Here is a 23,233-nt window from a genome sequence, read left to right as displayed (position 1 = left end):
TAAAGAGTCCCTCTCCTTCCTTTATATAAGCCCTTTTCATCTGGCTGTGTGCTGAGCTGGGAGAGTATGGGTCTGCTTCCAGCTGGGCTTGGGAGGGTATGGATCTGCTTCCAGTGAGACTGTGACTCCCTGGGTCACAATAAATCTGGTTTACCCACGTGAGCTGAACTCAGCCCATCTGCATTGAGGTGTGGAGAATCCCAACCTGCTCTGCGCTACAGGATGAAAACTATATTTGCAACACTATTGGAAACTCCCTGAATAGACAGTCTATAACAGCATGCCAGGGCTTGAAATGCAACCTTAAGTCAGTTGTTGGACATGTCTCTAAAGGAGTAAGTGCTGTAGGAATGGCATGTTTTTACATTCTGCAGAATAAATCACAGTACTCAAGAAAACTGCTGTAATAACCCCTTTATCAGCCAAGAATGGATTTGAGAGGAGAATCCTTGAATATCCAAAGAAAAGAGCTGTCCTGAGGGCTCAGAGAAGACTGACTGCCATTACCCTTCTCGCAGGGTGCAGACCCACATGCAGGCTCTCCTCTGCACACACTCCCCCTCTGTGTGAGAGGCCCTGGAGCCAAGTAGCAGGAGCTCTGGAGCAGGTTGTGATCCTGGCTGGGCTCCCAACTGGAAGAACATTAAAGCCTGTACCACTATAGAGAGTGAAAAGCTCTTTCCTTTTCCAAAAGAAACCCAAGCCTAACCCAAGCCTCCCTCTGCAGCCCGCAGGGCCACCAGCCTGTTTCACACACTGTGTGCAGAGAAATGTGGACAGAGATAATATTTTGCCATGAAATGGTCTGAAAAACAGATCTGTCACATGCTGCACAGCTGAGAGATACAGAGAGGACACCCAAAGTGAAGCATCCTGTGTAATATCCAGCACATCCCAATCTCGCATTTCATTTCATTAAGCTTAATGAATTTGTGCATAGAGGCTCTGGATTCAGCTGGTTCTGCAAGACAGACTTTGGTTGTGCTCCAGGCAATGAGAGTGTGAAGCGAGAGCCTCCTCTCCCACACAAAGCATGACCTTGTCCTTCAGGGACCCGAGCCAGCCAGAACCTTCCCTGGACTGACTGCTGAACAGAACACAAACAGTGGGGGCTAAGAGACTCTAAGCCTTGAGATATGATTTCCTATTTTAAGGCAGTAACCTGATATACTTTTAAGGAACAAAATAATATACTTTGTGACCAGCAGTGTCTGGAGCCCTAGGGAACAATAGCCCCAGGAAGTTTTTGAATTGGAAAACCAGCAGTCCTTCCTAACTAAGTAACTGGCTAAAGTGGAGATCAAGGGCAGCACTAAAAAGCAGAATTAATTAGGCAACATAAACTGACAGGGACAAGATATAAATAGAAATAGATTATCTCAAGTAACAGAAACAGGAAGAAATTCAACAGTACAAACAAAATAGTCATCTACTCAAGGGTGAGGAAAAGTGTTCTTGCTCCCAGTTCTCCACGTGAGAATGGCTGGGAAAGACTCGCCTCACTCATTCTGGAAGTCTGGACTAAGGATTGCAATCCCAACCATGCCAGAGCCCGGCTGTCATATGCTGTCCATTGATATCCAAACCTATACCTGCCCTGATGCAGCTCCAGCCATTCCCTGGGTCCTCTCCCTGATCACAGAGAGCAGAGATTGGTGCTGTACCTCTGCTGTCCCTTATAAGGAAGCTGCAGACTGTCAGGGCACCCACCTCAGTGCCATGCTGTGGTGTTCTCACTGATGCTTCCACCAGGACCAGGGTCAAGACTATGTGCCTATTCCAACGAGAACACTGGCTACACCAACATAAGCTCCTGGCAGAGCTGAGCTCAGAGTATGTGATGCAGCATCCAGTCCCCATCCTCCCTCTCCTGGGGCGAGCTGCGCGACAACACATTCCACTGAAAATGATGTGTGGATTTGTCATGCACCAGAGAAAAAACATAAAGGAGTTTAACTCCTGCACTGAGCTCTGTGGAGACTGCATCAGGTTGGTTTGGAAGGTGCACAATACATCACACATGCTGCAAGAACATGACAGCTGTGCTCAATACCTCTCCATCACTGCGCTCCCTTCCTGAGGAGGGGGGCTATGGCTCCACATCCTCCAAGCAGGGCACGTACGGCATCTGTGGGGTGGGAAAGAAATCACGAGGCCCTGCATTTCAGCCCTCATCCAACAAAGCTAAGGCTCTTTATCCCCGAACCATCTGAATTGCCATGGCCTGCAAAGCTGTTTGTGAGCTTTGCCTGCATACAATGTGCAACTCCTCGGCTCCACATCACATGTGCTGAGTGCTGAATTCTGCCATTCCTCCTCTCCCAGCTTTGATCCAGACCTTCTGGTGAGCTGAAGACAGGAGAGCTGAACAGCTCTGCTTTGTGGTACTCACTCCTCCTCCTCCCAAGACCCACTCAGTGTTAAAGACTCCTGCCTCCCAACTGTGAGGAGAGATTAATCCCAGATGATCTACACGCACCCCTGTTCCTGTTTATAGCAACAGCAATCCTGGATGGAAGCCTGCAAGCCTGGGCACTGCTGCATCCAGCAGCCAAGGCACTGCTGCCAGTAGTACTTGCTCTCCTGACTGTCTGTGGGAACACCTAAATCATCAACATGATGTGAAACCAGAATGAACAGCCTCTGAGCCTCAAGTTCTGAATCACACCATCGAGGCAACTTATCCAACTCAGGTAGGATAAGATGATTGTACACTGAAGATTTGGGAACAAGGAGACACAAAGAATGTAGAGTCACATCAGTATGCAGAATATGAAGCTCAAAGAATAGCTAAAGCTGGACTCAACAAAGCACAGGAAAATCTTAACAATACCAGAGTATTTGAAGATTTACTGTACGTGGTTCTACCAAAGGTGCCCATTTGGGAAACAACCTGCTTTGTTCTGGGAAAGTAGCCAGCTCCAGAGGGAGGGAAGGCTGCGACTACCACCTGTTTCTCCTCCAGAAACACATGAATTTAAGAGCTGGAGGAAAAAAACCCTGCTACTTAACTGAAGTATAAAGAGTGTCATCCTTCCCTACAGTGCAACCAGACTGGGGCATAAAACACATGCAAGCTTTGTCTGTACCTGTGCTCCTGTACCTTTGTCACCTCTGGTGTGTGAAGGGCATAAAAACAGGAGACAGCAAGTTCTTTAGTAGGAACATACAAATGGTTATTTGGGGACAGCACAACACAGACTCTTGCTCCAGCACAGCACTGAAGACAGCTGTGACACGTGTGCTTCATGTCACCTTGACCAGCTCCAACTAGACACATGGGCCAAGCCTTGTGCTGTGTCACTGGGGAAATCAGGGTGGTCTGACACTGGTTCTATCTACACAGGTTGCATAAACCAGCTCTGCTGAGTTTTTATAGCCAGATCTTCTGTGAGGGAGGTGGGTGGAAAACCAGCACACATTAAATGCTGCCAGCAAGCTCGCAGTAATTTCCAGGATGGAGGTGTCTAAGCATCCTCCACACTTTGAAAATACTACATAATGCATGAATGCTTTCTCTGGCTTTACACACACTCCTCAGAGGCACAAGTGTGGCTGTTTTGGGAACACACCAGGCCAAACCTGCCATGTGTCTGTTTTTTCTCATATTCTACACAATCTGCCCGTTCCTCGTTCTATCCATCAGTCCTTTGGAAAAGGACTCACTCAAAACCTTACTGTGGAATAAGGAGCTTTGTGCCCGCTCTGGACGTAGCAGACCAGGTCCTACAAGGTGAACTCACACTGGAGCACCTTTATTCCGTTGGGATACAGAGACTGCAAATATACCATGCACATCCAGGTGGGTCATTTGTCCTCACTCACAGGGGCTCCTTATTTACCTTTCAATCCTTCCATTATAGACTAAGTAACAAGTCCAAAATATCCTCAAACTCCTGAATAATTCACTGGTGGTTGGACCTGCTCACAAGAGGAGACTTTTATGCAATTTTGAAGATGAGCACACTCTGTGGGAACAAGAATCCATCAGGGCCTGAGGTTACTGCTGCTCTGCTCCCAGGGCAAACACAAAAAACACAAAAGGATTTGTTAGCCTCACAATTCTTAAAATTGTCAGGGCTCGTGTTCATTTAATATTGAAGACGGGAGCAGACTAAAGCTTTTTGGCTCCTGGTTCTTACATGCTGTGATAAATTGTTCAAGTGTATTTCATGCGGCAAGAAAGGCTCTGGGTTATTTTATTAATTGTGAAAACGAAGATTAATCAGCTGGATTACATAATTTTAACTGGGGTTAGCAAGGGTTAGATTTCCACATGTTTGTTTTGGGCTCATTAAAGGTACTGCCTCAATCCCCCTAGCCCAGGTCCCTGAATGTAGAATCAACGGCCAAGCAGGTTTAATTCCTGCTGTCGTCCTGTTTTCCACCTGACAAAATGGATGCAGCAGGATAACTCCCTGCTCCATAAAATACAGGACATGCTCCATGTCCCCACTTACCAAGCAAGACTGACTGATGACAGGCTTAGAGTCACTTAATTCTCAATGTAGCACCCCCAAAAAACATGACCTAGATAGAGTCCCATTCCAGTTCAAGCTGGCTCCTGACCTGTCTGATGACCACAAGGATTCACAGCAAGGGGAGAAGATAAAAGTAAGGCAAGGGGAAGAGAAAGCAGGAGTGGGTTTACTTTCCCATCTGGTAATTCAGCCTGTAGCTGGTGTAGCTCCTCCTGCCACTTGTGCAGGTGTTACTCAGCACCATGGTCTTCCTGAAATTATGAGCTATGCTCGACGTGGAAAAAAACAACCCAGCAAATAAAACCCCAACTCCCCAGCCAATGATTCTGCAATGACTAAAGCTGTCTCTTTGGGGAATGTGTCTCCCCAAAGCAGAGTCCTCAGCAAGAGAGCCCAAATGCCTGTCTGCAGTCACTGGTCTGGCACCCACATGGTGAGAGGAGACAGCCTCAAGTTGTGCAACAGGAAGTTTAGGTTGAGTATTGGGGAAAATTTCTTCCCCAAAAGGGCTGCCCAGCCCTGGCACCCTTCTGTGGGGGAACGGGCACACTGAACATACACAAGTTTTCCTTGAAAACAGAAGATAAGCTGGGTATAATTAAAAATGGAGAAATTAAGCAAATTAGGTACAAATTCAGAACATCATAAAAGTCATTACAGTTTGTTTAATAAGAATTCAATAACTCAAAAAGGGCTGAAACGTTCTTTTAGCAGCATTGAAAATGTAAACTCTGAAAGCACATGAACAGTACCATAGCCAGAGGTATGTCAGGCAGTGAGGAGCCTAGACACAGGGAAAGAACTGGAAGCAGATTGTGTCTCCCACAGGCACATCCAGGCAGTGGCTGCCCAGGCTGGCTTACGTAAGGCGGAAGAGGCAGCGTCGTGTGCCACCTTGTGTTGTCTCTGGGATCCACATTTTGGATCAGTGACATTTTGTCCTCAGGTCCCTCTCGCTGCAGCAGGAGGAGGAAGAGTTCTTGTTCTTTTTCAGTTCTCACAGAGCCAAATTTAGCACCGGTCATTGTGACAGAGCAGCTACCAGACGTGCACAGGGATGAAGGGAATAACCAAGGTGTCCTAGTGCTGTCACCTCACTGTGCTCTGTGCCCTGATTTTATGGCGGGAGGGAAGGAATGGCCTCCAAAGAAGTGCTGCAGCAGACACACCATGGCCTGTGGCCCCAAATATCTGCGGTCATCTCCCCTTGCTCTGCAATTTGGGTGACCCACAGCAGAACTCCCAGTGCTGTCTGAAGTGAAGCAACTAACACAAAGGCCTCACGACAGGAGGTATGACAGGTGGGGTCTTGTGACAGGAGGTGTGACAGGTGAGGGTCAGGCTCCTCTACCAAGCAATAAAAAGGAAAAAAACAAAAGAGGCCTCAAGTTGCACTGGAGGAGGTTCAGGTTGGATATTAGGGAAACTTTCTTCACAAAAAGGGCAGCCAGACTTTGGAACAGACTGCCCTGATAGCGGTGGAGCTATCATGCCTGGAGTGTTTGAAAAAAATGGATGTGGCCCTTGGGGACATGGTTGGGTGATGGCTTTGGTAGTGCTCAGTTAACAGCTGGACTTGATGATCTTAGAGGGTTTTTCCAATCCTAAGGATTCCACAGTTCTGCGATCTGTCAAGGGTCACCAAGTCACACTGCACCAACACATACGCTGTACACAACAGGGTGAGTGGCAGCAGACAATGTACCAGGTGCTCAACTGGACATTCACTGATGCAGCATATTAAACCTGGTGTCTTAGGTTGGAAAATGCAAGATATGGCTGGGGGTGTGTATTCTATTGCCATCTGTTAGGGTGGGGCAGTTATCATCGGTTAATTGGGCCACCTGTTAAAACCAGGTGGGGCAGTTTTCTTTATCTCTTCCACAGCCAATCCTCCCTCCAGGAGATCTCTTCTGTTCATGGCCACTGAGTGCCCCTGCATGGCTGAGAAAATGCCATCATCCCATGGGGAGTTGCTCCGCCCAGGGGAGGAGCCAAGCATTCCTACCTGGATCCAATCTGACCGTGGAACATCACAGCAGCCTTTGCCCATTGCATTCCCAGAGGAGCAGCTTTCTTCTCCACTGCATTCCCAGAGGAAGACCAGGCCCATCTACACCACCACTGGACCTTCAGAGGAAAACTCTACCCTTCTACAGGATCCCTGTTCCAACAGAACCACAGCTGTCACTGCAGGAGGGCTGAGCCACCATGGAATGGGACTGCTGCCACACCCTGACCCACAGGCTGCCAGGGCCTGTTCTGACTCTGTCAGTGTTATTTTGTATTACTGCATTTTTATTTTTATTTCTAATAAAGAACTGTTACTCCTACTCCCATATCTTTGCCTGAGAGCCTCTTTTTGAAATTATTATGATTTCAAAATTATAATAATTCAGAGGGAGGGAGTTTGCATTTTCCGTTTCAAGGGAGGCTCCTGTCTTCCTTAGCAGACACCTGTCTTTTCAAACCAAGACACCTGGTAATCCCAAAATCGTGGGCATCTGACAAGCATGGATGCAAGGACCTTCCCAAGCCCTAAGAATGAGCACTGCAGACCTGCCTCACCGCTGCAAGCTCTGATTCCTATCACACACTGTTGTGTATACATGTACTCTGTTTCCCAGCTCAAACTGTTTACAAAGGTTGAGGCTTTACCCAAACCTGGGTTCTCTGACACATGAATGTGAACATTTCTTTAAATTAGGTCTTTGGCTATAAAACTTGAGCCTGGAGACCTCCTGCAGGGATAAAAACTGAGTGTAAGAAGTGCATACCTTTCAACTCTGGGGCTGAAGTAACCCCTCTGCACCTCATCTGTCCCACAGAGGTGCCATTTAAACAAACAGACTCTCTGTTTTTACCTGGGGTGCAGAGAAAAATCTTAAAAACCCTAAAATAGCACTCTTAGTGTGATCAAAGTACTGACACATGACACTCCCTGGTGCTTTTCTTTTGGGATCTGTGCCTCTAGCCAGAAAGCATCCAGGGTATTTTAAAGCCCTTTCTCTAAAGAAGTGTTATTTTCTGCAAGTGAAGAACTTTGGCTTCAGTACAGATATGAACACGCAGGAACTGGCCAGCTGCATAAGGATGTCCCTTTATTTGCTAAACCAGAATCCTAGAGAAAAGTCTTGCTTTTAATATTTCAGCAATTCCTCCTTTGTCAAGCTCTATACTTCTGAGGCCATGTTAAGCTAATCTGCAGCCTGACAGTGCCAACAGCCTCCCAGGATGGCAGTGTGGTCTCACTGGGTGGGATGATCCAGTCTAATACCTGTTGCTGGAACTAGGAGGTCTGACCACCCCTCCACCACTACCACACTGCTGCTGCTGCCTTTAAGATCTAAGATCTCTTCTCAGAGCCAGCCCAACACAGACTAACCCTGAGGTCAATATAGCAAAGACAGATTTCAGAGTCACAGAGTCTCAGATGAGTTTGGGTTGGATGAGACCTTAAAGCTCATCTCATTCCATGCCCCTGCCACAGGCAGGGACACCTTTCACTGGACCAGGCTGCTCCAAGCCCCATCCAACCTGTTTTTCTGCTGGCTTTGTGAGCTAGTGACACATATGGAGACCCAGCACACGCTAAAGCTGCTGGAAGGGGAAGAGGTGACGAAACAGCAAGGTCTTGTGCTGTGAGTTTGAAACAGCTCTGCCAACTCCTAATTCTATTAAGTATCCTCCCATTACCAAAGCAGTATAAACAAAAGTATGGAAAACCATCTGACAGCACAGCCCATGCAGCCCAGTCCTTTGAGTAGGGACATCAAGAGAAGTGCTGAAGGCATGAGGTGACTAACTAGTCTCTCAGGAGGAGAATGAGGTGAACGCTCTGGAAACAGCATTGCCTTGTGTGAATTGGGGTATTTCAATGCCCTCCAAGGAAAACATGCTGAACGAGGTTATAGAACTTGAAACTTGGTCTGAAAAATGCTTGTCTAAAAGCCTGTGCATGAATATTTCACAATCATTGATTCCAATTTCCAAACAAAAGCTGCCTGTAAATAATCTTTTTTCAATACATTCTGAAGCTGACTTTTCTGGCTTGCACACCACTGCAATAAAGGCCTTGTGATGGGAATTCACAGAACATGCATTCCTGTTCACTGTGCTACAGGTATATTGGCTTTGTGGGGCTAAAGCTGGCAAGCACCATTACAAGCAGCCAAGCACACAGCCAGGGTGCAGAACAGACACAGGGCAGAGGAACCAGTCACTATTTCAGTCCAGAAATACACCAAGGAGTCCAGAAGTGCTCAAAGGGAACAAAAGACAGCAGTGTTGTTGCTACTACTTTCTACTGTCATAAGACACAAAATACACAGGAGTGCAACAGCCAGGAGAGGAACCAACTTGTGTGCTGAACAGCTGAGAGATGGAAAATATCCCCTTCCAGCACTTTATCTACTTCAGCATGTGTTGGCTCCAGGTGTGCTGCTCAGCCCCACCTGCCCTGCCCTCCCCAGTCACATGCCTGTAGGAACCAGACTCTTTCACACTGATCCCCAGGTGCATGCTTTTCTTCAGGTGATGCCATTCAAAAGCAACATTTTAGCCAAACGATCCCTAAATGTTACTCGCTAGACCCTTCAACCTGGCCACATGCCACAGCTAGGGCTGCCCAACATTCATGTGACACCCAAAGCAGTTAGAAAAGACAGCTCAGTGACATACAGTTCGTAGTTCTGGTCTTCAGTCTCTTGCTGCACTGACAGCTCCTCCAGAGTTGCATCAATATCCAGCTGATTTGTCTCCAGCTGCCGTAGCAACGTCTCCCTCTGAGGAAAGGAAAACAAGCTGGGTCTGAGCAGAAGGGGCATTGTAACAGATCTCTGTGCACTGAGATCCTGTGTCACCACTTTACCATAGCACCATGTGCAACAGGATCACGACGTCCTGGCCCTTATCATGGTGTCCATTTAAATACAGAGCACAAAGGGAAAGTGAATAAAAAGTAGATAATCCATAAAGTCTGTGTGTAAGGAGCACCTTGTTCTGTGAGCTGTTCTCAGCCATAAATCAATAATGTGTTATTTCAGACACCACAGCACCAGCTACATTTGGAGAACGGATTCAGCCCCTGCAGAGATCAGTTGTGCAACTCATTCACTCAGGCCTTTTGATTTTCCCTGTGCTAGACCAGCCCCTCTGGGAGCAGGACCCAGCTGAATGCAAAGCCTCCCAATATTTTTTTTTTTTTGCTGTTGGGGGAAGATAAGGAAGCACAACTTATCAACTCAATGACATTTCAGAAGTCCTTGCCCCTCTGCTTCCAGCTGCTGTTCCACAGATGGGGGACAGACACCCTAGCCCATTTCCAATAGGCAATAAAGTGAGTTGACTGCACTAATGTAATCCAGGACTGCCTCACTCAGTCATTCCTTTCCAACATTTCCCACAGAACTCAAACTAAAACCTCAGCTGAGGGGAAGGGCTCTCTCTTCTCGACATCCAGATGGCAGCAAGGAGAGATCAATATCCACAGGCACAGCCAGCTCCCTCAATGGCTGCAGCCCTGCAGGGCTGACACAGCATCCACTCCTGCAGAAACATCATTCCGGATCCCCTGGACAAGACTAGAGTTGTCAGTAGTGCAAATCCTGCCCCATAGCCCCATCCCCTCTGCTCAGGCACAGCTGGCTGGCATGCAGCTGGGCACTGGCCCTGCCCATCAGCTCACCTCCTGAATTTTGGAGTCAAAAGCCACATGTTTGGTGCCTGAGGGCATCAATCGTCCCTCTCCCACTGCCTATGCACTGGGTGGCACAGGAGCAGGGCCAGCTTGTGCTGAGCTGGGCTGGTGACTGCCAGCCCTGCACAGTTCCCATTACAGCAGGTCTATGGTGCCACAGGCTGTATCCCTGCCTAGGCAGGAGGACATGCAAGAGAAACCCCAGGCTTCCTCCAAACTGCCAAGGTTTTTGCTTTGATAACTGACTTATCCTCCAAGTACATTTCAGCTTTGCTCTGACAAATATTTTTGAAGGCTAGCATCAATAACCATGGTGAATTCTTAATTCCCTGTCTGACAACACTTGAACTCAACTGCAGAAAGATCCCATCAGATTAAAAGCCCAAAAGGAAATCTGTTACATAATTCCCAGAATAATCTCCACCTGAGAAGACATACATTTGCATGAAGTGATGGTGTTCAGTCCCAACATGCACATGCTGCTGGCATTATGGTTTCATAGATGTGACAACTTTGAAGCTATCAAGCCACTGCACAGGTTTGAAGAGCGATTAACTCATCTGGCTCACACAAATCACACCAAGTGCTGTGTTCCGGGGAACGATCACAGAACAGCCTGAGCCCTCCATGGAGCAACTGATTTATATCAAATTCTGCTATGACTGAAATCAGCAAAAAAGTTTAAGTAATTTTTATTTTGTACTGTAAGACCAGGTGACTCATCACAGTTGATAACCCTAATTTACTGGAAGACATAGCCCTTCTTGAAATGTAAGGGCTTCTGTGAACATTTAAGCTAATTTACTGCTTCCAAGGCATATAGAGTCTTCTTGTTTACCTTTGCCCTAGTGTTAAGAGCTTGGAGCAATCCCTCTTTTTTTTTTGCTGAGTAATTTTTATTCATCATATTCAAGTGCTCTCTGCAGATGGAAACTTGACTTTAATTAACATGTATGCATGGAATTACAAAGTTATTACTTAATGCCAATTCCTTTATTGTCGTTTACAGACAAGAAAGATTCAGCAAAATATGCTATTCATATTTGAAGTTGCTACCTTAATCAGAAGTACTAATGAGGACTTTAGAATTCAAATTCTAGATTTCAGAATTCAAGAAAATGAAGATCTCAGAAGCAGTAGATATCATCATTTTATATTATTCATGCAGTATAAACAAAAATGAGACAAAAAAAGGGCAAGTCTGCTGCTTCTTTGTCCCTAATTTCCTAAGACAGGTGAAATACATGCTGAGCAAATTAGCTGAACAAACAGAGACAGAAGGGCTACTGCTCTCGGTGCTTACCTTAGGCTCTTTGATAATGACTTTAATTAGACTTGTCTATTAAACAAGTGGTGTGCCTTGCCTTACACTTCGGCACTGAGACATACACCAGTTTTATTTATTTCAATTTTCACAGATTACAATAAATCAAGAATATATACTTAATAGAGAGTTGCAATCAATTTTGTAGAAATTCATCACTACTAACAAAACTTCCAAATACTTCAAAAAATATATTCTATTTTACCACGCTGGTTATTAAAATATTAAAGAAGCAGCTTATTTTTTGCAATGACCCAAAAGAAGGGAATAAATCATGTGCTAGAGACCAGTGCTTCAGCTGAAAGGCACTTGCAAGGGCTTCCTGGGAAAAGGCAATCTCAACTGTCTGCAGAATCCTGTCTCCTTCCAGCACAGCATCTGGAGGCCTGGGTGACCTGATCTCATTCGTGGGTTTCCAGATATACCTACAGCTAAACTGCATCCTTGGATTTGCCAATCCTGCCCCTGTAAAGGAACCGATAAATAATTGAAGAGCTCAGTCTGACAGAGAGAATGAGCTCTGTACTGGGGGTATGGATTTCAGCCCTTGCTTTTGCCATGGAAGATGCCTGACTGCAAACTGAGCACAGGAATGTGCCACTGAAAACCACACACTGACCCCAACCCTACTGAGGGACAGCCTGGGACCTTGGATACAGCTGGACCACTCTGCCCTGGAAAGCTGTGGAGGGCAGGCTGAGAGGCACAGAAACATCTGAGGCTGACTAAATCAGCATTTTATACCAGGCAGCATCCCTCTCCTTTAATCCTGCTCTGCTCAAAGGAGAAAAACTCCTTTCTGGAGCCTGGTACTGGCAAGGATCTCGGAAGGGTTAAGAAGAACCTTCAGGAATTAAGTCTAGATGTGATTTTCCTACAAATTTCAGCTCACGCTGCACTGGATGTTGAACAGGGCCAGCCCCAGTCCCTGTGCACTCCAACACAAGACACTGCCCATAAACCTGTGGCACAAGTGCAAGGGGCACTGGAGAAACCAAGGCAGCCCATCTTAGGTGAAATTTGACATCAAGTAAAGCCCCAAAAACTGGGTGGAGGCAACCAAAAGCCTCCAAATGGGCAGTGTCATAAACCCAAATATTTCACCAGCAACATGCTGACAGATTTCAGTCTTCTCCACTGAGCAGCAGGTTGGATTTACAGCTCAGATTTCTACAACCTCCCCCTCAAAAATTGTTTGACTTGTTTCACTGAGGTTTTATACATTCAATTATCTTACCCTGGTTCTTTCTGTTCTGCAGCCTGAGGACTTGGTAACATCCACTAATATATCTCAGCTCCTTCTAAACCGGCATTTCACTGGGGATTATTTATATAAAAATACACACATAGACTTCAATTATTGGTGAAAGATAATAACGATCAACTGCCTGGGTTTTTCCCATCAAATAGAAAACAGTGACACAACATCATGTGTGCCCTCAAAAAGCATAAGCTACTCATTCCAAAGGACCCCCGTAGGATCACCCCAAAAGGTTATCTTCTAAAGGTCCACAGATGAGAATCCCACCCTTCACAGCCTTAGCCCTTCCCTCTGCCCTCCCAAGAATCCTCAGATACGAAGGAAATATGAGATTGGAACCATGTGAACAGGATGCAAGCACATGGATCTCATATCTAACGCCCTTTACCATTAGGGGAAAGATCTTCAGCAGAGGTTCCTAACTACTCAGATAATGGCCAAATCTCTTCTCATCTGAGTTTTAACTGAACAGAATTGAAATTCAAAGTTTAACAGATATGTGTATTTTGCATTTTTGACTTGGTAATTGCACCACTGGATGCTGTTTTCATGCCAGTGAAAATGGAGCCTTTCTCCAGAGGTCAGCATTGGGAACTCAGCACAGCTGACCTCTTGCAACAAGAGACATGTTTAAATCAGTCACAGGCACCAATGTTCTCACATAATTTTGTTATACCAACTCTAATGAAAAGAAGAATCTACTCAGGATCCTTTAACAGCAAATGAAACCCCAGATACCGAATTCCTGCCTTAGAAAGGAAGCAAATCCAATCTGTCCCACACACTGAGCACATCAGGATAACTAACATCCCTGCCTTACCTGCAGCTGCAAGAAGGGGATGTTGAAGAACTTGTGCAAGTACTTGAGGCCAAAGCTGTTCTTCATGGAAGACTCAGCATAGCGGAAATAGGAGGAGCCGGGAGGCCTGTGCCAAGTAGAGAGAACACTGTACCCAGCACAACTTGCAGACCCTGTACAGGACTGAGTTACAGGCCATGAGCCACCCCACAAGCCAGCCCCCACCCTCAAATGTAGCTCAGGGCATCATTCTGCTTGGACTCATTATTTTGTGTACAGCCAAAATTCACACTGAAGGGTGGCAGAAGGTGGCTGTTGGTGTGTGACAGTGTCATGTGCCTGCCAGGCTAAGAAATACTCTGTCAGGATACTGGGATGTTGGTTTCCTAAACTGGGGATTTACAAGTTGTTCATTTCACAGTGAAGGTTTTTGTTTTAAAAACCACAATCGGACTGACAAAAATAATATACAGAAATTATTTTGTAAAGAAATTATTTCATCATGGATAAAGTCTTAAAACTGACACCATTTCTTTGTGCCTGACACAGGCATAAACAAATAAGAGATGAGGAAAATGAAAAAATACCTTTAAAACATAAAACTACATAAAAAGGTACCATCTACTGAATCTTGACCAACAAATACTATTTTATACCACGTAACAGAGCACCTTAGATCTCTGCTTAAGGGAAATGCTTGTCTGGCTGGTGAGGGACATGTGACTTGGCTGTGGCCCGCAAGTGCTGCGTGGGGGATGCTCAGAGGCAGAGCAAGGACACAGCTGCACTGGCTGGCTCTCGTGTAGCTCAATCACTTGGAGCAAAGAACATAGCTGTGCTATGGGGAGAAGACTCTCTCACAGGAGAAGGACTACCCAGAAAGAAGATGACTTGTTGGGAACAGCACTTCTGAAAGGCACATGCTGCCAGGCACTCCCTGTTTCCAGGAGCATGGCAAACAGTCTGCTCCAGATCAAAGGGCCCATGGCGTCAGCAGATGCTGCTTGTGAGACACGGGGAGCTCTGGGAGCCCAAGGCAGGCACACAGGACAGAGGGCACGTGTGATATGGACGTGAAACACGGCAGTGACACGGTTACTGACAGGTGATGGCAGGGAGCAGCTGAGGCCTGCTATCCTGCCCGCTGCCCACTCACCTGTTCAGGTTGTCAATGAGGTCCCGCACGTCGCCGGGCAGGATGACCCGGTGCTCCCCCATGTCCCGGTAATTCCCAAGCACACACACTGGAACGTGGGTCGGCACTTTAGGAAGCTCCCTCAGAATATAGTTAAATGTCCTTCATCAGAGGGGAGAGAGAGAGCAGATGAGTGGGAACATCCTTCTGTCAGCAGTTTCATGCACAAATCACAAAGAAAAAAAAAAAAAACCAGGAATTTTTTCCCCAAAATCCTTCCAAGTCTGTGGCTTCTTTACCCCATCAGAGAAATACATTAACCCTCAATATGTTTGCATGATTCTTTATTCAAAACCAACTTCAAAAGCTCAATAATCCACTTTCACCAGAACCCTCACATCTCCTACAGCAATCTCAGTCCTGCAAAACTGCGGAGTCAGCAGAAGGAAAGGATTCCCTCCCTTCAGCTGTCCACAAGCTCACTGACCCACACCAAACCTGAACAACACCAGCCTAAATATAAAGCAGGAGCTCTAACCTCCTCCTCTTTCCACTCTGGATTCCTTATCTCCCTCACTCTCCTCAGATGTGCAAAACCGACAGTTCATTACTTCTGTAGATTAATGCAGCCCGGGGCCTCTAAATAATCCTTACAAATACCAGTTTCTTGGGAATTTCTCACTAGCATCCTCCTTTCCCTTGTGTTCTGGGGAGCAGGGGTTTGCAACATGCACTTTGCTTTGCACCTGCGACAGCACTAATTATCAAGCCTTAGCCAGCCAGCAGCATATCAGCAATTGCAGCACACAACCCACTGGGACACTGCTTGTTTGGAACAAGCCCAGGAGAGGAGTGTATTAAAAGCCATGACATAAGATAAAGCTTTTATTTTAAAGGATACAAGCTTGCTCCAACTCATTAGGCTGGTTATCAGCTTCCAAATGCAACTGGGAATCTGGAAATCTGGAAGTCATTTGTTGTGCCTGAACAAGGGAGAATCACATGGTGCCAGTAAGGGTCTCTTACCACTGCTTGGTGATGTCAAACATCATAACTACACCATTGCAGTTCTTATAGACATCCAGGAACTCTGCATCCAGAGCCATTTCCGATTCTGCCTGAGGAAATAAAGGCAAAGAAGCAGTAAATAGCTAGATTCAACTTCAGGCTGATACAGAACACAATGGATACAGTACTGACTGTGTAAACTTTCTAAAGTGACAACCACTGTAAGGAGTACCCATGGATTTCACACCACTGTCACTGAAATAAGATACTTGGTGGTTCCCTGCTTCCATTTACCATAGGAACAGGATGTGAAGCACCTGACGGTCTCTGACAGCACATGCTAAAACCTGTCCTTTCCCCTGTGCTCCCAAATCCTGTGTTGGCAAGAGGACTCCATACAAACCACAGAGTGGAGGACAGAGGACACAGCTCCCATTCCATCTTTTTCCTGACTCAGATATTGGCTCTACTCTTAATGCTGCTGGTGTCCAAAAGCAGGAGGCAGTTTCTCCCATGGAGGGCTGACAGGATTTGTACCCAATTGGTTTTTCATCATTTGGACTCTGCATGCTGCTAAGTCCACACAGTACTGGTCCCAGCTTGGTCTCCATGGTCCCACCTCAGTCTCCATGGCTCCTACTGGAATTTGGTGCCCCTGGAACAATTCTCACTCCTTTCCCAGGAGTGGAAAATGCACCCATGTTTGCAAAGGAAAAAGCAGCTGTGGTAACTGTTCTCATAAAAGCTTTTCCCATGGGAGAATATTTTGAGGAAAATTCTCCTCATCTGAGCCTGAGCAGATGGGTACCAGTGAGAGTGCAACAGCCCAGCTCCGAGGAGTGGCCAGAGCAGGGCATCATCACTTCTTCAGGCCCCACAAGAAGGCCCTGACAAAAGGAATTTCTGCCTCGGTCCACAGGAAGACAGGTACAAAGCTGCTGAGCAAACACCTGGGGCACAGTCATTCCCAGTGACAGAATGGAAAACAGCAGGGAAGTTGCAGTGAGGGCAGGAGCAGGGTTGAAATGCACAGAGCAAAGAATGAAGAACATCGGCATCACCCACTGTCCCTCATCCACCTGCCAGGCAGGCCTTAGAGCAGGAACAAATAAAGAACTTGCTCCCCATGGACCAAAGGTGGACAAGAGGCCTCAGACCTCTGAATTCTAGGTGACTCACCTCCTGAGGGTCATTCTCCAGTTTCAAACCATCTCCTCGTTTTTTGCATTTTCCTTAAAAAGAATAGTAAAAAACATAAAAATCATTACATTGGGCAAAGAATTGGAAGATGAGTCTGGACAGCAGTTTGAATATAACCTTAAAGCAAATTCTACTTCTACTGTAAACCTGGGGGATAAGGAGGGGTGGGATAGGCATGCCTTGCTGAAGAATCCCAGCTAGTCTATTAAAAAATGAACAGTAAAGCAATCCAAAGACAGAACTTATCCAAGAAGAAATCCAAGAGAAATCAAATAAACTGTGGGAAAGGAGTTGTGGAGATGGAGAGACAGCCTACATGTGCTCCAAAAGCCAGAGCCAGAGGGTCAGGTCTGGCCATCACTAATGAAGGCGCAGAAAAGAAATCCTCCAGAAGCACCACCCAAAGCGCACAAAAATAAGCCAGGTAGCAGGTACAACTCTGATTAGGCTCCCAGAAAAGTGCAAGAAGCAACGTGCCTGATGTTTGTAGAATACACTAGAAAACCACTCTAGAGATTTGCTCTGCAGTCCCACAACCATAGTCCCACCTGTGAAAATCTAGTGGTTTCTCTCCAATTCATCTGCTTCCTCTAAGGCAGTTAAAGGGCAGCCCCTGAGGCTTCTCTCTTTCCTTACACGTTAGGGAAGCATTTTTTTTGACATTTTAAAGTACCACTGGCACTTAACTCAGCACTCCAGAAACTGAGTATTTTTAAACTTCAGCCGCCCTGGAAACTTTGTGTCAAATCAATTACACACTAACTGTGTTTCCAAATCCTATAGCCCGGAGTCTCAGCAGAGGTTATCTATGATTATCAGAGTTGCCATCAGCTGACATGATTTTCTGGTGTAGACACTTGGCTCTAAGGATTGCCAGGAATCCCAACATCTTCTGTCACCTCCTGCCAAAGAGTTTTAGTGTGGACACACCATGAAAAAATTTGGCCTCTTGTTTAAACTGAATGTTCTGAGTTTCCAGAACTTTATCAATGATAAGCATTGCACAAAGAATAACCCTGCAAGATCAGGAGTTATGTTTGACAGATACCGAGTAGCTCCCAGATGTTACTGACAGCATTTAAGAACTGTACTTCTGAAATAATTTTGTTGTGTATTTTCCTAATCTAAATAATGAAGAGTTCAGTAAATTATACTTGACACAGAAATTTCCTGTGTCACTGATAACAGAAGGTGTTGGCAGCTCAGATGTGGAATTCAGGGTTCTGCCAGATGCTGCATGTGAAACGTTTTTCCTGCACACAGCTCAAGGATAAATAGTAAGAAAATACAGTTATTGAGAAAAGCTCTAATGCTGCGTGCTACAGCAGGCAATTCTGGGGGTGCTTCTGTGCATCACTACAAAATGTTTGCCCCACTCATGTCAGCTTACTGCTGACATCTGAAAGTAGCAGAAATATTAATTCTGATCCCTCCTCATTTGGGCAATGTGTTTCCCTGAGGGATCCAAGTATGGGCTCTGATTCCTCCCCATGCAGCCGAAGGTGTGGGATGTCTAGGCCATGCATGTCTTTTCCCACTTCAATTAATTTCAAGTGAGTGACATTTGTGTGGCTTCTCTGAATATTCAAACATCGCTATTTCTGCAATCACTGCTGAATTATGCCTGGCATGACCTAAATTTCTAGCTATTAAAAGAGAAGCCCAAGCAACCACAAATACTCTCCATCAATCCTCCCATCCTGAGTAATCAAGGTGTCTGTCTAACCTGGGCACATTTACAGTCAATGCTTTGAGACAGAATATACAGCCTGCACACCTCTCCCTGCTCATGGCTTTCTGTGTGTATCCAGAGGAATGAATAATATTCTCGCACGCTGCTCATCAGCGCTGCAAAGGAGGTCACCTCAAAGGAGTCATAGAGGTAAAAAGCGCATGTGTGTACAGATTCATGCAGAGGCTCTATTTTTGGAACCCAAATTGCAGGATGAACCAGACAAAGATAACATCTATGCAGTGACAAGATGTAATTCAGCCTGTAAAGGCAAGGGCACAGTGAGAATTGTGTCACTGTATGCACAACGTCCAGAGTTTGAGGTTGTACTGATGTGTAATGGAGGAGCTTCAAGTAGAAAACATGGGTGTGCATGCTGCAACAGCTCAGGTCCCCTCCCTAGAACGATGGCTGCTCCTCATTTACAGGCATAAGAGCAACTCTGGCACTAAATACACTTGGCAGCTGTGCCCTGGATTCTACAGAACAGCTCCTACTGGACAATGGGGCTGTGATCATCACTTGAGTCTCTGCAGAAGTATGTACCATCAGTTTTGCTGCAGGATAGAAGGATTCAGTACAACTTGCCAACAAATGCTGTCCACCATGCAAAAGGGGGCTGCTTCCCTTCACCAGTTTAAAATACACATCTGGAATATGTGCATCCCTTGTGTTATCTAACTTGGAACATCTGAAAATAATATAAATATGAATTCTGATCTTTCCTTCTTCTTGCAGGACATGTCTTGGAAGGAGAGGGGTGAAGGTGCAAGGAGGAAAGGAATCTTCAATTCAAGGGAAAGTGTTTGTCTATCTTGTGGGCAACAAAAAAAAATTATTTGATGCCTTCAGTCATGTATCAGAAAATATGTGGGAAACAAATTGGCAGAAGTTACAAGACAGGAATTTACAACTGTTCCTGAATCCCCTGCATTCAAGCAGCTTCTCTGAATTAAGGATCTGTTATAGCTTTATGACCTGCAGCAGTTACACAACTTGCTGCAAAGCCAGAAAGATGAGTCAGGATTGTGACTTCTGCTAAGAGAAATCTTTCCTGTGCTCTGTCAGTTCCAAGAGCAGCAAAGGAGATATTTACTAAACACGCCACACAAAATCCAATACAATCCACGGCTGGAGGCAAGCTCATCTTGGGAAGATTTTAACAAATGGCAGCTTTCCAGACATGATCCCAGCTCCCTGAGCAGGCCCAAGGAGAACGCAGCAGGCAGCAAGGAAGTCTGGACTCCAGGGAGTCTGTACATTTAAAAAAAGAATCCCAAATAGTCAAGAACAAGCCAAGAGGAGCAGCACAGTCTGACAGCTGTCATTCCCCACTGCCTCACCACACTAACCAACCTCACAGCTTTTAAGCTTTCACAACAAACCTCTCCACATTTCCAAATTATCATCTGGATGCTAAATAGCCAATACCAAGCTAAGTCACCATCCAGGCAGGGCCAGCAGAGCGGCCCTCTGCATCCCAGTAGATTCTGGAGGAAAAACCCACATTGCTGAACCAGCAAGGACAGGGAGCACACTTCTAGGGAGCACCAGGAGAAACAGCACTCAGGAAAATCACCATTAACTTCAGCCCAGAAATGCACATCAAGTTTTCAGGGTGCAACTCCTGCAATTTCCCCAGCCCCCTGTGACTGCAGAACAGCAGCACTGCACAATAGGCGAGAGCCCAAAGCTGCTTTACACAACTGAAGCTGAAAACTGCAGTTAATGGATGCTCCTGTTAAGTTAGTTAAGCTGTATCGCGCATCAGGGCTTTCAATACAGTTTCCCCCCTCATTTAAACAGAGGGGGGTTTAGTTGAGGTGTTGAGGCTGGGTTGCACTCGATGATCTTGGAGGTCTCTTGCAACGCAGAGGTTCTGTGAGTAGCAGAGCTGGTAGTAGAGAGCCTGCTGCTAACAAGTAGCATTCCCTTCTTAAAGGAGGGATTTGCATATGGGATAAGGAGGCTGGAGCATATGGTGTCAGCGGTGTGATCAGTGAATTCAGAAACAATTCCATTGAATGAAACTGAAAATGAAACAGGGAAATGCTGGCAAAAGAATTTCAGCCTGGAAAACTTCATGTTGATGCGTGTTCAGAACATGCATTTTTTGACAGTTTCAAATCCAACCTGATAAATGCAGTGTTCTGCCCAACTCTAAATATGCACATGAACCAGGATCTGGTAGGCAAGGGAAAAAAAATGGAGGATCTAGCCTTGTCAGCACTATGCTACAGCAGCACTAGATACTTTACTACTGCAAGTCTACAGTCCAGTATGGCTCTCACCCAAAGCACCACGCAGGAGGATTTTTTGTCCTAAGCATACGGAAGAAAAACAAAAATGTCATAACATTAGGATGAAAGTTAGATATGAGCGAGCTCTTAATGCTTAATATGAACATTTTCCTAAAGTTATGTTTATCAGGAATCCACAATGCTATGGCAGTAGGAAAGGATTTGATTTCATTAACATCATGATGATCTGATTTTTACACTGCATGGATTGAGCACAACTTATTGCAAAAAATTACATATCTGTAGTCCATAAGTACGGATCTTAACAGAGTGAGTTTTATTTCAAAAGAATACAAAGTGAAGGGAAGAGAGTCCTTTAAGAATTCCAACATAGGCTCTGCTGTCAGAAATCAAAGCAGGACCAGAAGAGCTGTTATCAACATCTGTGCATAGCACATCTTGTCCCCTTCACCAAAAAAACAAGTCTCTAAGTTGAGAAGATGACTCTGCTCAGAGAAGCTATTCACAGAAATAAGTGCTGGAACCACATGATTCCCAAATTAAATGTCTATCTATTCATACCAAAGCTGCAAGGCAGCAAAAACACAGATGTTGTACTCATATTACAGCCCTCCACTTGTCATCCCACCATCTGAAAGCCAAACTAATCAGACTGACTTCAGCAGTAACTCTGGCCTAAGCAAGGGTTTGTCTACCCTGTGAAAACCACGGCTTAAAACACTAAAAAGCTAAAGTGCTCAGGATTTTCATTTAAAGTTCCTGACTCAAGTTTATCCTGAAGGCTCCATTAGGTATCTGAACTAGAGGTGCTACTGCTAATTGTCTTTTTTCCCTATTTCGAATACAGTTCAGCTGACATGAAAAGCTACATTTCTCCTTTTCCCTATTATACTTTTAGTTTTTGGTGTAACACAAGTATAAGTTGCACAGGTGGTGCCTCTGAGATGCCACTCCACTGAGGAATGCCTGAGAGCACAGATTGCAGCCAAGGCGGCAGGAAAGGCAGCACCAGACAAACCATCAAAGCTTGAGTTTCTGTGACTGTGGCCAACAAATTTGACAGACACCGAACAAGAAGCATCACTCACAGAGCAAGAGCTGCTCACCTGTGCAGCTGCTTTCCTGACCATACTCACAGACTAAACCAGGAGCCTGGCTGGTACTAAATGCCTCTTAGAAGCCAAACAACATCTGCATTTGGGGCTACAGAATGGGCTGTGGAGATTTACATCTCAACCACAACCCCCTCCAGGAACAGATCCCACTGCATCCCGTTTGCACTGCATTCAGACTGTGTCTTCACAGATGTTTTGGGGTTTGGTTTTGCTCTTTATAAAACAAAAGTTTATACTCTGACAAAAATTGAAAACTAACAAAAAATGTATTTATATATAATAAAATTTTCCTTGGCTAAGCATTTAGAAAAGGTTTTGGAATGCACATATTGCATTTTCTGTCCTAGTGAATTTAAGTAATTGGCATCTCTTTCATCCTTCCCCCCCGCATACATTACCCACTGCAACTATGGTTTTACGGCTCCACAAGAACTTTTATAACCAGAACAAAGAACTCAGAACTTGTCTAAACATTAAAGGAAACTAAAAAGGGGAGAAGGTGAAGTTTATTCTGAAGCTCAGAGAACTCCAATACACAGAGCAGCAAGCGCTTCATCTGTCATAAGCACATGGAACTGCTTCTGAACACTGGGTTTGATCTGAAGTTCAGATTCCAGATAATGGGTTCTAGCATAGGGGGCTCACCTCTCCTTTCCTTATTCTTTCAGGAAGTGATATAATAAATACAGATTTTTTAAAAAGCAGAAGTAAGCAGATATTTCTGAATTCCATTTACATTTTTAATTAAAACTGAGCAAGAACAATGGATCTCCACCAGAAAGAAAGTTATAAATCTTACCTTTGTCCACTACATCCCAGACTTCAACTTTCACAATGTCATCAGTGGCTGGAAGCACAACAGAACACAAAGGGTTAGAAGGTTTCAGTAAAACACTCATCACTCAGAGAGTTCAACCCAAATCCAACACGGAGGAATGTCAAAGCATAGGAACGTCAAAAGCAAAGCAAATTATAAGCAAGATAAAAACCCAACCACAAGAAGGCAGTGAGCTGTTGAAGGTACAAGCTGTCCACCAAAACCAAACTGTCTAAAGAACTTCATAAACACTCTTAGTCACAGAAGTGATGGCTGGATTTCCTTGCTGGTTCATGTCAGGTTTGAAGCATGTTGTAAGTACTTTGCGTAAACTGTTTTCATAACATACAGAGGTTTACAAAGCCTTTCAGAATAGAAAAAAAATCTAATTTTGAGGATAAA

At 45.3% G+C, this 23,233-nt stretch overlaps 1 protein-coding gene across 3 annotated transcripts in view; it reads right to left on the bottom strand.

Annotated features, from left to right (window-relative positions):
- Positions 1-23,233, bottom strand: part of RABL6 (RAB, member RAS oncogene family like 6) — a 53,644-nt gene that overhangs the window by 18,130 nt on the left and 12,281 nt on the right. For all 3 annotated transcript variants that reach the window (XM_053962106.1, XM_053962107.1, XM_053962108.1), the window contains exons 3-8: positions 22,814-22,861; positions 16,886-16,938; positions 15,725-15,816; positions 14,720-14,860; positions 13,585-13,690; positions 9,162-9,265 (exon numbers count right to left, since the gene is read on the bottom strand). In XM_053962106.1, coding sequence (XP_053818081.1) covers positions 9,162-9,265; positions 13,585-13,690; positions 14,720-14,860; positions 15,725-15,816; positions 16,886-16,938; positions 22,814-22,861 — 544 coding nt within the window. The remainder of the gene's footprint in view (positions 1-9,161; positions 9,266-13,584; positions 13,691-14,719; positions 14,861-15,724; positions 15,817-16,885; positions 16,939-22,813; positions 22,862-23,233) is intronic.

Source organism: Vidua chalybeata, chromosome 21, assembly GCF_026979565.1.
Source record: "Vidua chalybeata isolate OUT-0048 chromosome 21, bVidCha1 merged haplotype, whole genome shotgun sequence".
In the NCBI taxonomy this organism is placed as follows: domain Eukaryota; kingdom Metazoa; phylum Chordata; class Aves; order Passeriformes; family Viduidae; genus Vidua; species Vidua chalybeata.
The sequence above is the reverse complement of the archived record's forward strand: the minus strand, read 5'-3'. Positions and strand labels throughout refer to the sequence as shown.